Source organism: Gymnogyps californianus, chromosome 25, assembly GCF_018139145.2.
Source record: "Gymnogyps californianus isolate 813 chromosome 25, ASM1813914v2, whole genome shotgun sequence".
Lineage (NCBI taxonomy): Eukaryota > Metazoa > Chordata > Aves > Accipitriformes > Cathartidae > Gymnogyps > Gymnogyps californianus.
The window spans coordinates 3,507,548-3,523,974 of NC_059495.1; the positions used below are offsets into that span (position 1 = coordinate 3,507,548).

The 16,427-nt window shown below is 47.7% G+C and overlaps 1 protein-coding gene across 2 annotated transcripts in view; it reads left to right on the plus strand.

Moving 5' to 3' along the window:
• The first annotated feature begins 774 nt into the window (after nt 1-774).
• Nucleotides 775-16,427, plus strand: part of GRIK4 (glutamate ionotropic receptor kainate type subunit 4) — a 137,754-nt gene continuing 122,101 nt past the window's right edge. For both annotated transcript variants that reach the window (XM_050911076.1, XM_050911078.1), the window contains exon 1: nt 775-856. In XM_050911076.1, the coding sequence (XP_050767033.1) occupies nt 775-856 (82 nt within the window). The remainder of the gene's footprint in view (nt 857-16,427) is intronic.

Sequence of the window (16,427 nt, forward strand, 5' to 3'; positions counted from 1 at the left end):
AAGTGTGCTGTGGGAGTCAGCTGTGGGACAACCAGTGCCAATATCTGTACTAATGATAGGTTTGTGGGTTCTCCACTTACAGCTCTTCATTTTGACAGTGTGTGGACTTTGAAAGTTAGACGCCTGTGTGTTGGGAGTGGTGTTACCTTGTAAGAGGAGAAAAAAATGGTCCTGCTCTCAGTCTCGTCCTGAATCCTCTTGCGCATGACAGGGAGGGTAGGAGGTGGTGACTGTCATTGGGGCTGGAGCAGTACAAAGAATTGGTTTCTAGTTTGGTGGCCAAAGTGACTCTCTGTCTCCGACTCTCATCCCTCAGATTATGAGGTATGAAAATGTTTTGTCCTATCCTAAAACCAGAAGTCAGTATTATATTTTAAGTTGCAGGCTGCTTTGAGTAAAAAAAAAAAGGAGGGGGGGCGGAGAAAGAAAAATTAGAGATGTGACTCAATATTGATTTCCACTTGTTTTTGTGGAAACGCTAAAAATGCCAAGATGAAATATTTGGACTTTTCCTTGTGTTTCTTTTCCATTTTTTGTTGGAAGCTCAGTTTGCCCAGTTTGACTCCAATTCCTGAATAATTCATAGTCTGTAAATAGCTTCCTCCTCCTCTGGTAAATAGACTCTTTGTCCCAAGTGCTTGGCAAGCTCGAAGCAGTGTCATCCTGCTGAGTCGCTGGTTCGAGAGCCGAGGTGCTCACGGTGCCGTGTGTTCTCTCTCTGCAGAGTTATGTCATGCCCAGACCACGAAAGGGCTCCATGAGGATTTATAGAAGATGCCCCGTGTCTTGGCGCCTCTGGTGCTCCTTCTGCTGTGGCTAATGAAGATCGCTGCCAGCCCCCATTCCCTGAGGATTGGTGAGTACAAAGCTTGCTCTGCCCTGCATTTAGCCATCCTTCCACTCGTTGTTTGGGCGACTCTGCATAGACGTGCTCAGATGAGGGAAGCCAAGCCTTGCCTGTGGTGGCTGGGCTCCCTGCGTTGGTGGTGTGCTCCCCATTCAGGTGGGGCTGAGGCACTGGCTGAGCTACAGTGTCCCACCTACATTTTGGAAATGTTCTCTCCTTCATCTTATAAATGAAATGCAGTTTATATTGAGTGTACATATTTGCATTGATTTTTATGGTGGTAATATTACCTGATGGGAATCTCTTTCTGTATAAATTTGAAGTGAAAGCCACTCCTCAAAGAGTCACTGAGGAATTAAACTTGCTCCCCCCCCCCACGCCCTACCCCCCCTTGACGCTCTCCTAAGCTCCACACAAAAGGAAATAGTTTTTTGTCACGGATTTATTTGTCCCCGCATTGATGAGCAAGGAGTGTCTGAGCCCAAACTGAAGCTAGTTAAGCAGTGCCACAAGAACATTAGTAACTCCAAAATGCTCCATTTGTAAGAGAGTCCTATGCATTTGGTCTCCTTTGGGCTTTATTAAAAAGTGTTCAGGAAGAGGCACCATCATCTTCGCTTGCTGCCTGTGAGGATTAGGGAAAAGAAATGCATCCAGAAACCTTGTAATGAAACTTTTGCTGCATAGTATTGACACTTCGCTCTGTTTAGAAAGGAAACTGCTTTACCTGACTGTTCTCTCTGGAGCTACTAGCTGGTTTTATTAACTATTTGTTGCAGATAAGAAGCTCATCTATTCCTGTCCCCATTTGCAACTTTCACAGGTGACACTTGAAGTAAAATTACTTCTCCCCTCTGCTAGTGGAGCATGGAGCAGCTCAGAAATATAGCAAGGGAGGGTCTGTGCTGGCAGGAGCCTGGGAAGGGTGGCTGGGTGTTTTATATCCCCAGCGTCTGTGATTCATGTGGAGCACTCATGCTGCATAGTCTCAGCTCCGCAGACTGCATTTCTTGTTGATCGGCAGATCCTCCACTTGAGCCAGCAGATGGGGATGGGGATGGATGGTATATTATCAGGATGCTGAAGGTGAAAGATCCTTCGTTACACCTTGTGCCCCAGCCATCTTCTGTGGGGAAAGTACTGTGGGTGCTTGGGAGTGTGAGGGGAAGGGGAGCTCCCCCGGCAGCGCACGTAGCAGCAACTGGGCTGCAAACCAGTCTGGGAACTGGCGTGGTTGTCCACCTCCACAGTGCAACCCAGAGTGAAATGGGGAGGTGTTTGAGGGAGGTGAGACTGTGCTTTTGTGTTGCTGGCTGACGACTGGAAATGAAAATCTGTGCTGCACTGCACTGGGGAAAACTACCAGGCGGTATTAGCTGCTGCCTTCCAGGTCAGTTTGGTTCATGCTCAGGGCTCCCGAAATGGAGTTGATGGTAGCTGCTGTGAGGCCACATCAGTGCTGACCCTGAGGGCAGGCCAGAAGCAGCTGGAGTGTCTGTGTGCTCAGGGAACACACGAGCAGCTGCGGTGGTGGTGGCAAATCTGTCTCCCTCCATCTGTCCAAATACGGATTTTGTCTTCTGTACCTGATATCCACTGCTGGGTAAAGGAGGTCTTGACACACAGCTGGGGCCTGAAGGCATATCCATAATAGAAATTACTCACACACTTAAACACAGGCATGGTTCACATGTCCCGGTCCCACCATCTCATACAGGTACACAACTGTATGCCTCTGTGCTTAGCAGAGACGCATGGTTGTGAATAGCTGAGCGCATGCTGGTTAAGCGTAAGCATCTCCTCCATAGCATCGTGTACCTGCAGAGGCCGAGGGCTGCAGTGCTGGTGGTTAGGCTGCTGTGCAGCGTTACCCAGCAAAGGTCTGCCGGTGCTTTGGTCTCCATCCCAGAGACTGCTCCACCAGTGGTTTTCAACTCTCGCACTGAGGTTGTGCTCCCTTGGACCTGTCTCTTCAGTTTTAAAATCCTCATGCATTTAGGAATTCTTTGCTTTTGACTTTCCTTTGCAAAAATAATGGAGCTGCTCCAGACACAGTTGCTCTTAAAACTTACACCATTGCTGCCTAGTCCAGGATGGAAATGCTGGATTTCCTTAGCCTGCACAGGGCAAGGCAGTGGAAATCTGTCTGTTGAATCCTCCTAGGACTGAAGAACTTGTATTAGGATGTTGCAAAGGCAACGTAGAAATCAAGATCTCAAAGGAGGAATATTGTTGTTGAGGGAATGGGAATGAACTTCTCTGATCCTTCAAAAAGGCACGTAGTGCCACGTAGTGTTAAATGTAAGAGTGGCCAGAGACCCTGCAGTGAAGTCACAGGTGTCTCCAGTCACCTCCTGCCACCTGAGTATGGGACACCAGCAGTCCTGACCTTGGACCCGGCTGATTCCAACACATGAGCCTAAAGCAAGAATTTACTGAGGGAGGGGAAGCTCAGGTAGGTATGTTAGTACATATCCACTGCTTTTACTTTGCTCATGGCCTCAGAGCTAACTTCTCTGAAAATGGTGTCTGAAGCAGATGGGCAAAGAGCTGAGGAGGGTTTGGGGGTTTTGGTTTTGTTTCTTCAAGACACAGTTTTTTATTTTAACAATATATCCAGCAAAAAAGTTAATAAAAATAAAGTACAAAATAAAAGGAGAGAAAAAAATATTACTAGCAGCCCTGAAATCATTCCCAAATGCATGCTTTTGGCAAGGCAGGGAGATATGTTATCTAGCAACATAAATCAGTGCACTGCATAGAAAAGGAAAACAGACCAGCAGGAACATTTAAATATTCAAAGAAAATGCAAGCGAACATTTAAAATAATTCTGAAAGTCATCTGGTAATGGACCGCTCAAATGCACAGTTATATGATTAGTAATGTGACGTGAACATAGGCAACGTCGTGTCTGGGTTCTTCACCATGTAGCTAGAAGAGATTATTGCCTGCTGCGCTTGGCTTCCAGGGTAGAAGGAGGCACAGTGGTGCTGAGTCAAGGGCGCTTGGCTTTTAAACTAAGCACTGAGCTTCCCTGCTGCTGCTTTCTTGGGGTTTCAAGGTGGATCTTGGCCCTGGTATTTCTAAGTGGATTGCTTAATCTTTGAGCACACAGTGACAGGAAGTTTTGCTAGCCTGGATGGGACCAGCAATGAGTGTTGCATTGCAGGGAGCTTCAGAGGCATCATCTATGCAAAAAAGTGAGCAGAATGTAGGCTACAGGGTGACCTTCCCTGTGCCTTTGGCATGCATAGGAACAATCTGGAGACTATCGTATGCTCTATTTCTCTCCTTGATACACAGGAAAAAACATTGGTGCAAACCTTTTTTTCATCCTTTTTCTTCAGCCTTAAACTCTGTGTATTACCTTCTGATCCCATGCTGGAGAAAGTCTCCTAGTTCATGTTGTTCTGGAGACCTTTGTGGGGAAAAACACTGACCCACATGCTTTTTCCAAATAGCGTCTTGTTTCTAAGAATGTCTTTTGTTCATCAGTCAGCTCACCTGGTCTGTCTTGGTGAGGTATTATCTCCCTAGATGCTCAAAAGTAGATTGTGATCAGGGGATGAAGAAGCAGGCAGGAATGGGCATGTTCTCAGAAGTTTTCAAGAGCTCCAGGAATTATGTAAGGAATTGCCTCGAGACATCCTGTAGCCCTTGGAAGAGCCAATATAAGTCCTACCAAAACGTCCTGGGAGCAAAACCCAATAGTTGGTGCTTGCCCAACATGTGCTCTCTTGCATCCATCCACACCAAAAGCATGAAAGACATCAGCTCCCTCCTGCGCGCCCCCGTGGCAGGCAAGGAGGATGGCTGGCGCACTGCGCTGTGGGCCAGCCTCTCCCCTAGCTCTGGTTTCCTGCAGCATATACTGGCTGTAGAAGTAATTCTGGCTTTGTTTTTTGTTTGTTCACTCATGCTCAATAAAGTGTCAGGAAATTTACTTGAGTTATTTACTGAGTTATTTACTTCGTCTTATAGAGCAGACCGTCAGAGCCCTAAATTTGTATTCTCTTGCTAGATTCATTGGGTGTACTAACAGCTCATTTAAAATTCATATACAAGCCAAAGTTGTAGTTTGTACATGGTATTGCCCTAACTAGCAGCAGGCTCAGTAGCACTGGCGTACGATCTACTGACAAACTCCTTACAAGGCCTCCTGCAGCCCTGCAGCTCTTTAAAGTGCTCTTTTCTGTAATTGTCTCTGTCTGTCCAAATCCCTTCCCTCCCTCTACCTCTCAACTTTGCAAACTTTATACAAAAGGCAAGATGCAGCTCTAACATTTAGGGTATCTTGTTCGGTGAAACCTAGTGTTCTTCTATCCCATACCCAGTGAAAATGCATCCACCGCTTGCTCAGCTGATAATTGAAGCAATCTGCACTGCTGTCCCAGTGCTTGTGGTAGGGTTTCATCCACCAGAGAAGCAATGTGTGGTCAAAGTCTCCACAAATCCAAACTGACAGTGGGGTGTCACTAGAAGTGCCAGCCTGGGACATTTGTCCTTGTTTCTAGGCATGTTTCCAAAAATCTGGAATACCTAAAGGGCTGTGAATCTCCTACATCTGCTCTGATCGTGGAACTATAATGTCAAGAAAATGTTCTTGGGATCCCCCAGAGCATGTGGAGTCGTGGGAAAGCACTGGCATTTAGCTGTGCATGCTGAAGTAGGTGGGAAGAGGCAGACTGGAGACATGCATCTAGCTTTTTCTGCATCACTGTGATTGCATAGTGCCCCTCTATTTCCTATCACCCTGTCACAGACCTGTGTAGCAGAGCATCATTTGTGTGGCCTTGCATCCCTGCGTAATTACCCTCCCGAGGTGTTTATGATACTAAGCCGATTGTTTAATGAGCTAAAGGCCCCATAGCTGCACGATGTGCTTCTGCCCTGTCCGATGCAGTTTGTACATGGTGTGTCTGAGCTGGAGGGCTGAAGCAAGGAAGAAGCACTGAGCATTAAAAACGTGTATGGCAAAAATGAATGGTAATGGCAATGAATAGAATTGTGGACCATTTTGATCAGCTTCCCCTACTCCCAGAGGATACACATAATTCTCCTAAAGGCACTGCTAAGAAGATCCCACAAGGCAGCATGTTATTTAACATTAACATTTTAAAGGGTGATAGTGCCACTGATGATGAAGGTGCAGTCAGTCCCCTGGATGCTGTAAAAGAAAAATGGCGATGTCAGCCCCCGTAGGCAGGTACAAATGCTTCCTCCCAGGAGTGTGGTCTGAGATGGGGAGAAACACAACTGTGCCCTTTATGACAGGCGGGGAGAGCTGTGGCTTTGTGGTGGGTTGGCTTGTGCCAGCCCCAGTACCCCCATATCCTGATGGCAGCTTGCTGACATGGCTTGAAACGCCACTTCTCTCACCTGCATGGAGGCAGAGGAGCACATTTAACACAGACAAACAAAGCACAAACTCCTTTCCTTATGCAGTGCTGCTTTCTGGCATATCCAAGCCTTTGTGGATGATACTAATGCAACTGCAATCAACTGCCATCCACCAATTTGCTATTCCCCAGTAGAGAAATGGCCTTACCCTGGCTTTGAACCCAGCAAGGCTGCTGCGATCAGCTTAAAGCAGAGAAACAATTTCCAAGTCTCACATGGTGGTGCTGTTGCTGGAAAACCTTTCCGCTTGTACTTACGATTAGTGTTTAAGAAAACAAAGCTTCTGGTAGGGGTTAGGTGACTCTCTCTCTGGCCAGCTGTCCCACCGGTGATGGGAGCAGAGGCGTCAGGTACTGCCTGTGCAGGAGGGGGTACAGCTAATGACTCCTCGCCAGAAGGCAGCAGATTGGAGGGGAAGAACTGGGCTGGAAACAAAGCAGGTTGCTGAGACATGTGTGACTGGCTGGCTTCTCTGTGTGCGGACCTAACTGGTTTTAAAGGATTAAAAATAATCCTTAAAAAGAAACCATTGTGAGCTGCAGGGCCCCAGTGCCCGAGGCTGTACCCGCACGCCTGGGGGGCAGCAGCACTTGTTGGACATACGCTTTCAAGTCCCATTGTGTTTGGACTGTGATAGTACCAGCCTGGCTTGAGGAGTGGGGTGGGAGGAGGGTGTAGCTGCTCTGGGGGTCAGGTTGAGGGGTATCTTCTGGGCACGAGGGACAGTGGTGGAGCTAACTGTTTGCAAAATGCTTGCCAAGTTGCATCTGGAGAAGTTAAGGCATGAACGGAGGGCTGTCCCCATGCTGCGGTGACAGGAGCAGGTGTGGGCTGCAGCTAGGTTGACATTAAATGCGTGTAGATGCTTTCTATGTGTATCTTGGGGTCCTAGTCCCTAGGAACCCAAGCTAGAGGCTTGTCCAGGGGTGCCCCTTGTCTCCCCTCAAGCCCACACTGTAGCTGCTCGTCTCCTGGAGACCTGCCCTGGGATGTGGCCCACCAGCACACCCAGCCCTTGGAGCTGGGAAGTGCTACTGGGTGCCTGAGCTTCAGTTCTTTCCCCTGCTCGATTCATGCCTTGCTGAGCTCATTTCAGCACTTGTACTTAGGGTTTGGCCTATATTGATTTTTTTTTTTTTTTAAAAGGCTTTCACATTTCATTCAGGACTTTCCTAGACTCTGAGAGTCTAAAGAAATAGAGAACTGTGCAGGAGGAGGAAGAGGAGAGGTATCCACATCTTTGTTGATGCATGATGTAGTAAATTTGTTTGGCTGAAACAATATCAATTTCCCCCAATATTAAAAAGGCCCAGTTAAGTTCATTAAGGTGAAGTAGAGTCACAGTTATTTGTCATTTGCTGCTGAAGAGTGGTGAGAGGTAGAGAAAAATACAATATTCATTTGTTAACTATTTGCCCTTTTAAATTTTGTTTTCATTATTCTTCTAGGACAGTGATATTTTATTTATGTTTTCCAAGTTACGTGCATAAATCTTTATTTTTAAAGGAGTCACCCATATAGATGCTAGGCCCTTTCAGCAATGCCCTGCCCTTTGATTCTTTGCAGTTCTCCCCAGGTACTGCAGTGTTACAGCGCTAGGAAGAGTGGCTAACAGTGCCCTATCTCCTAGCCATACCTTCCCTGTTCTGAGTGGTCTTGTAAAGGCAACTCATCCATGGAGGCTACTTCCAGGATAAAAGGAGTTGCTTTTTTCAGGAAAAGGCAACTGAAGCTGCTCAAAGAGGGGCTGCATGCTGCTGGTGACTGCTGCGGTCTTTTACCTAACCCATTCTTCTCTGAAATGATCAGGTGAAAAGTGGTTTTCTTGAATGCTTTTGATGTTGGACGCTAGGGCAGAGCGTTCAGGCTCCCTGCATGTGTGCTGGGATATCATGCTCCTCATGATATCTGAGGAGAACATGGTTGCTGGGTTTGCATGCTGTTCCCACTGGCTCTGCGAACACGAGTTTTCCTGGGGATGCACTGGGCGGCTTCTCTGCCTGCAGAGGCAGGAGGCTCATTAGCACCATCAAAGTGCGAGCGAAAACTGCGGGAGGAAAGGGAGCGCTTCCGAGCGAGGAGCTCTGGGAGAAAGTGAGTGGGAATCGGGTTGAGCTGCAAGCGAGTACTTGAGTGGTACTTGAGGGATGTGGAAGTCCTGCATCCCTGCTTCATTTTGCTTTGATTTTAAACAGTGAGGGGCCTATTTGGCATACTGACTGAGGACTGGATACCAAAGAGGGAGGGATTGATGGTTTCCTCCGCCATAGAGGTTTCTACATGAATTGCATGTGATCAGGGTTGAATGCCTTTGGCTTAAAATCGACTGAGCCGCATGCTCCAGGGAGCCTTCATGGAAGAAAGAGGGGCTTGGTGCAAAGCGGGGTGACCTGCCCTGCCGTTGATGGCTCTGCGGGAGAAAGGTGCCCGTGGCACGTGCCAGGCAGCCCATGCCCGCGAGGCTGCCCCGCTTACCTGCTCCCCGGGGCAGGCAGTGCCCCTTGCCTCGCCTGGGAGATCGGTGTGGGAGGGGTGTGTGTCTCTCCAGGCTGTGGTTTTGCCACATAAAACACGATGAGCTCCTGGTCTACAGCTAAGGAATCCAGCACTACGATCATATGAATAATAAATAATAAGCAGATTTATATCTTAGATCAGTGCTACAGGGCATGGAGCGAGGAGAGGTGTGGATTCAGTGAGACAGACCACCTCTTTACGTGTTTTGCACCTCTGTGGCAGAGTTCTTTTTACTGATCTGTTCCTGTTCATTAATGTCTGAGAGGCAGGCTACATTGTGCATCCCAAGAGGCCTTAAACTTTGTTTTGATTCATTATATATCCACATACATATTATATAGGTATAGATCTCTGTGTGGAGAGCATCTGGGTGGGAAAGTCAGCTGGTGGTTACGGAAAAGAGCCATGTTGCTCAAGTAGCAAATCAGCACAGACCTCTATTTTTTTCATTTACTTGTTTAATGAAAGTTATTTGCTCACCAGCACTGGTAAAGCTGTGGTGCACCTGGGCACAGCAGCCAGCTGCTGCCCTGTGCTGTAGTGCTTTGTAGATCTGGAAGGTGACCGGGTTCAAAGTAGGTGCTAATTCAGCAGGAAGAGGAAAATTTGCTTTAGGGAGAGGAGCCAGGGAGAGAGGGGCTGGTCACTGGAAAGGTCATATATATCTCCCTTACAGGCACAGTCCTGTGCAGTCGCAGGGCGAGCGACGGAGGGCGGACATGGATAGGTGCCTGTACAGGGTTTTACTTCAGAGGTCTGATTTTTTGCTTTTGCTTCTGAACATCGAATATGCTCCCTGAGCCAAGGATCAGGATTTGAGAGCCATATAACCTGTTCTATATCTAAATACTGTTACTGCCCCTGGGCAACACTTTGTGTATTTAGCCGCTGAGCCATGTTTAATACAGATCTTTTTATTTCATAGAGTGAAAGCTAGTCATAGCAAGAGCTACTCTGTCATTTCTTTCATTATTTTTTCATATATATATGAATAAAAAAGTCAATTATATGAATGAAAGATGTTTGGTTCCCTGCCTAAACAGCTGCCAAAATTAATTCCAATCCTGAGCCAAACTCAGCAAAGCTGGAATTTCTGCAGAAGGCTCCAGTGCGGCATGAGATAGGTTTGTGCATTAGTCTGCATTACAGATTACTGCTGCCCAGGCCCTCGCCCTTGGCTATCCGTGTGGGCAGTTGAGGAAGGATGGATTTCACACACTCTGTGATGAGCTTGACTTCACTGCAGAATAAGCCTGAATTAAACATCCTTAGCAGACCATTGCTGGAGTGAGTGCCATCACACTGCAAAGCAGTGTTCACTTGATAGAGAGCAGCTATCTTGGCAGCTCAGAGCACCTGAAAACTTAGTGCCAGCATCAGCAATACTTTGAGCTTCAAATTTGTTCCTCCCCATGGACCAATTAACTTGCATTTAAAGAACCACCTGAATTGAGCAGGAGATTTTTTGGATGTGGACAGGAGCTGGGTTGAGTTACAGAATTTGAATAAGTACACAGGGGAAGCAAGCCCTCTGTCCAGGCAGCAGCTGCTGGTGTGGGAGGGCAGGAAGCAGTTACAAGGCTGGCTGCTGAGGATGGGGCACCTGTGGATATGTGGCTGAAGAACATGGTTGCTTACTTTTAGGGAGATGCATATCTGTAGTGACTATAACTAGTGATCTGAAGGTTGTTTTCAGGAAGTGAGGTGGAGGATAGCCTTGCAGATTAAGGCAGTGGCCCAAGTTTCTAAAGGTGAGTTGAGATAAAGCCAAAGTTGTTACCTGTGAGCTATTATAACCTTTCTGGGAAGGCAAGCTGGAGGATGGCAGATGGGAGGAGGAAGACAGCAAGGCAACTCCAGGTTGTAACAGCTCTGTTGGAGCAGAGCTGAGATCCTCACACTGTGAGTGTAAGGTAGGGTTTCTTTCAGTTTGAAGCAATATGCCTCGTGCTCGGAGGTTTACTCCTCATTCTCCTGCTGTGTAGCTCTTGGCAAGTTCACTTGTCCTTGCTCTGTAGATGGGTGGACTGCAAGCTCAGGGACCAGCTCTACTGGATGCAATGTCTGCAGCGCTCAGCTCAGTGAGATGTTAAAGGCCTCTTGCTAGCATTAGGCACTGCAGGGCTGTTGGGCAACCTTCCCAGAAAAGGTGCTTTTGACCTGAAAGGGCACTTATCTCAAGTGCCCCTCTGCAGCTATTGCTTGTGGCTCAGCTTAAGATAAACACACGCCTGTAAAGCTAAAAGCCTAAATTGTCCTGGCTTGGATTCAGAAGCTCTAGCTCTTGATATCCAGGTATTTTGAACCTATAACATTTGAAAAAGTCCCAATCCCAGAAGTAGAGCGCAACCTGCTGACAAAGCAGGTAAGACAGATCCTGGCTCCCTGTGTGCTGCTGCTGCTAGGCCCTACACAGGGTTCCAGCCTCTGCGAGGGGTAGGTTCTACCCTTCCCCGCAAAGCCTTGCTCCCAGCTTTGTGCTCCTCTTGCTCCTCTTCTCCCTCACAAAGACCTCACTGTAATGAGATTGAAGCTACTGGCTGAGATTGCTGAAAAAATGCTGAGGAAAAAGGGAAGGATGGAAGAACGTGAAAGAATGAATTTTGCTTTTCTGTAGGATGTCGGCTATGAAAAGCACAGAGCTGTAGGCTGTGCTGACGGGCAGGGGAAGCAGTGTGCATGTGGGAGAGAAGGGGGCAACACCCAGGGCACAATCCATACCTAAAATAGCTGTGAGCAGGCAGGACAAATGGGTGCCCTCAGCCTGCATTTTGTTTGTTGCTGGGAAAGCCATCCAAGAGGATGATGTCATGTTAGGGTAGCATCGTTGCCCAGAGCCCTTCTTTAGGGTGTTTATCTCTGGAGGGGAGATGAGTGCGGGAGGCCTGAGAAGCAGAAGGTGAAGATCCCAGCTGGAGAAGAGCTCCTGAAATGAGGAAGACCCAGGAGATGCATGGAGACGGGTGCTCATAACCATGGCCGGTTATACCTGAGAGTGGTAACATGGAGCAGTGGCAGGGCATGGACCACAGGGCTCTTAGGGCTGGCAGAGACCTCCCTGCAGGGAGGGACGTGCAGACTTGGTGCTCGTAGGTCTGGGGGGAATGAGGGAGCTCTGTGGCCCATAGATAAAAATTAAATGCTAAGCTCAGCGGGCAGAGAAGCAAAGATGCTCATGTGTCAGTGAAGAGGTGGACTTGAGCATGGAGTTAGAGGGGAGCAACAGGGGGGATCTGCAGTGGAGGAGCAGCTTAGCCAGGCAGTTGCCAGCTCTGACTCGACCCCTGCCAAATGAGAACTGTGAATGTAAGAAGGCTGCAGGGAGGGATGGCTCATTTTCCCAAAGACACTTCTAATGAATTCCTCTTGCACCTCCAGACGCTGTAGGGGTTTGGAGAGACTAAATGGAACTTTATGTGAAAATGATGGCTGAATGTCAATTCTGCTGTCGAAGCCAATTTGGGAGCTGGAAAGTGCTGAAAGAATTAAGATTGTTAAATGGAAATAAGTCAACTTGGTTGAGATGAAATAGGGTTTAAATAAGTGAAATTATCTGTGGATTACCCTTGTTAGAGTACTGCCTTATTTAATAAACTGAGTTTTAATCTGCTGCAGGGATTCCTGAAGGAAAAGCTTAGCCTACGGGGGTACATGCATGTGATGAAGGGGAAGGACCGGCTGTGCCGTCATCCTCCAGCATGGAGCCACAAGAGTAAAGAGGAGGTAATAGTTTGCCCATGAGTGCTTTGTACTTTCACAAGGATCTTGTTTGCTGTTTCGTAAATCTTCGTTCAAGCTTCTTGGGTAGTTCTTCTCTTTTGCTGGCAGAATAGGAGGTCACTTCTTCTGGTTATGTGATACCTGTTCTGGATACCACGTGTCCCTAGAGGGAGCATTTCTAGCGTAGGGCCATGCAGCACTTCATGCTTTCTGGGTTAAATGTAGTCAGACCTCTCCTTGAGCACTGGAAAGGAGTGCTGCAAGGGAACAAACTCTTGCTTTATTTAGGAGGAAAAGAGAGAGTGCTGAAAATCTTGAGGGCTGCAGTTTCATTGTGAAGAGAAAGTCTAGTAATTATTAATGGGCACTGATTATCTGCTTCTGCAAGAGCAGATCTGTTGCAGAAGAGCAACCAGGTACTCTTAGCTAACTTTAGCTGGCCACCTGACTTAATGCAGATGTCACGTGTCATCTTGCATATGTTTCTGACCCGTCTCTCTTTAGTGATAGTCATGAAAGCATAACTGCTCCAGATGCATCTAAAATTGTCCGTGGAGGGAAGGACCTGATCTTAGTGCTGAGCAGTCATCTTTCAGCACTGTAGGACTCTGCCTTGGCTGCTGGAGCTGGTACCTGAGCCTGGGAGCTTACAGCAAGCAGGAGGGGCACACGGCTTAGAGGGGAGGGTCTGAATGTGAGGTACAAAAGGCTAATGCACAAGGAGGGATGGGGCTTGATTTTCCTCTCAGTCCTATAGCTCTGAGGTTTCAGAATATCTCATGTTCTGTACTTGGAAAATTCAAGAATTTTCAAGCTGTTTTCAGACAGTTTTGAGACAGAAATCAACTCCAGAGTCATTGGTGGGTTAGGAGTCTCGGAGGGGATGCAGGAGATCCAGGATCAAACTCCAACCCCTGTAGGAGTCCATGGGTAACCTGTCTGGGTTATGCTCCTATCCGTTCAAACGAGACTGTCTTCTGTAAATATTATGTCTTCAGTAGCCCTTGTTGTTGTTGTTGTCAGGAGAGCTAATAAAACTGGCTAGCAGGCAGAGCTGAGCCATTGCCTGCCAGAGCCTTCCTATCCTGTATTTTTGCCTCTTTTCCCGGGCCTGTCCTGACAACCTGGTCTCTATAAATGCTGAAAGTTCTTGCATCTCATGCTGCTAAAATTGTGTTCAGGGAGGAAGTTAGAGCTGGAATAGCAGGAAGAAGGCAGGGAAGGGGCTCTATTTGTCCGTATGTTTTTCTCTTGCTGGTGTTATCGTTGTTCACTACCCCGTGTTGTAGCACAGTGCAGACTCAGTGGAGCTGGTCTGTATGTGCCGTGTCCTCTGGAATTGTTCCTGGTTTCATATCGTAGAGGTGCAGGCCAGGATGAATGCCTGAAATTTAGCCTAAGGCTCTTCCCACATGAGCTTAAGACTCCTGTGATCTTCTTGCCAAGCCCAAGGGATAATGAAGTCTGAAAAGTTGTAACGTGATGTCAGCTTGGGTTTGTCTGAGGATCTCCACATTTGTTACAGATTCCACCCCCTTCCCAACCCTGATTTGTGGTGGTTCTGCTTGGCAAGAAGAATCCACTAACCTGTAGCCGATAGGATCAGCTGCCCCATCTCACTGCTAGAGGATTTTGTAGTCGCCAGCATCTTACAGAATTCATGCTTATGGGTGCACGTGTGTGCATGCCGTGGTGTTCATCAGCACATTTGATAGCCTCCACCTTGTACCAGATCTGATTCAGAGGCATCTAATTTTATCATGGCAGGATGGCCCTAATCACACTCCTTCATTCACCCTGCAGAGTGGTTTTCTGGTCGTGTTCAGCTGCCCTGCGCATCTTCCCATTTGACCAGCAGCAGAAGTCCATTCTGTCGTTTGGCTTCGGCACTTCAGAACATTTTGTTCCACATCCCTTGCACAGAAGATAGCTTGGCAGTTGCAGACCTTTAGCATTTATTATCTGTTGTGTTTCTATCCGTTTCAGTGGCATGTGGAATTTTTTGGCATGCTTGTTTCATTGGGGGCCCTGGTACAGTGGGAAGAAGTACTTTATTATTCCGGGCATGCTCAGAAATACCATGATCGTAGCGATCACACAAGACAAAGCAGAAGAGCAGTTAAGTTGGCAATGAAATATCTTGCAGTACCTGTGCTGAGTCTTAGGTATCCCATGCAATAGCCACCCCAGATGCCTCACCAGCCCCAGCTGTGCTGCTTAACTGCAGAAGCTGGTGTTGGGCTTTTGGGGCCAGGTGAGGCTGCAGTGGCTTTGCCCAGGCAGCAAGCAGTGCCCCGAGCACTGCAGCTCTCAGCAGAGCTTGCCTCAAAGTCTCCAGCATGACCAGTCTTTGAGAGGTAATGCTATGGGATAGCTGCCTACCGGGCCTGGCAGAAAGAAAGCGCTGTGGTTGTCCAGCTTGGCATGGCTGAGGAGCATTACCAGGGTAGGACAGGGGTCTAAGCGCTTGGGTTTTGGAGCAGAAAGCTTGTTTTCATTGTAATGGCTGTGGTTGAAAAGCCTGTTCTTCTCTCATGCGTTTAAATCCCATGGAGCTTCTCGTTAGGAACAAATGATGCCTCAGGCAAGTGGAGCTATAGAAAAGTAATCTTTATTAAGCACCCTCAGTGGTCAGAGTTACTTGATGAGCTCCAGAGTTTTATTTGCAGGCAGCTTGGGTTGTCATTTAGCAGGAAAGCACTTTGAACTCCCTCCCTTCCCCGTCTCTAGGTTACTGTTTTCTATTTCTGTGTGTTTTCAGTCCCTACAGCCCTGCAAATAGTGTTGGTAAAATTGTTGACACTGGGAACAAAATGAATGGAAGAGACTGGGTGTGTATAGGTCAGGAACATGCAGCCATGCTTGGAGAAGGGGATACAAGGTGCCTGCAGCGCATCATGAGTTGCCCTGAGCAGGACACAGGCACGGCCGTTTCCATGGGAAATGGTGTACAGAACCCACAGATTGATGTGGGAACATCTATGGGAAGTTCTGTCTCTGAATGTTTCATTGCTGCATATCTGGGGCAGGAATGGCCACCGGGAGAGCAGCACGTCCTTGTGGAGCCATCCTCTCTGCCTCTCCATGCTGGCACCTACAGTAAGCTGCATGACTGGTTGTCTTTCATCTCTGGGCTTTGCAAGTTCTCCACAGGTGATAGAAAATGAGCTATAAACTGTAAGCACAAAGGCCAGTGAAAAACAAAATAAATTTAAAACAGTATCCTGCCAGATGTTTTGCTTTTTGCTGGATAGCTAGAGGGAGAAGGAATAAACAGCTCAGAAAAATAAAGCAAGACATGGGGTGTGTGCGTCAAGGTGTTGCACACCTTAGCTGCATAGCTAACCGTGATAGTTGTTCGAGGCTCTGCTGCTGCACAGTGCTGTATGGGATATTTCTAGATTGGCGTGGAGGCAATCCCAGCCTCACCCTCTGCTTGAGTGATATCAGGGCATCTCAAGGTTAAGTCCAGGAAGAAAAAGGGAGAGAGAAAAATTAATCTGTGGCCACTGTACTTGGCTTTATGAAAAGGAAACAAAGTGAAGGCAGGAGACTCAAAAGTTCGCCTATGTCTGTCTTGTCAAGCATGTGAAGCTGACACAACGATGGAGTCATTACAGGCTCCTGTGTAAATACAGGCTCTTCGCTTTCCCCCCCCCCCCCCATAACATGTCTCATTTACTTAATAGCCTGTAATTGTTCTGGAGGAGCAGTCACTGTTTATCAAGTAAGAGCCTGTTGGTCATGTCAGCCAGCTCTAGCATTCATGGTCCGTAGGAGCTTTTTGGCATCAGAGTAAGCGCCTCTGCAATGTGCAGCAGCAAGGAGGGCTCAGTAAGCCCCTCACACAGAGGTCTCTCTGCAGATGCTTTCAGTCCCACAAGCTCTGCACCGTGACGGGGACCTTTTAGGAAGAAGACATCCCCCCACAGCTGGGGATAG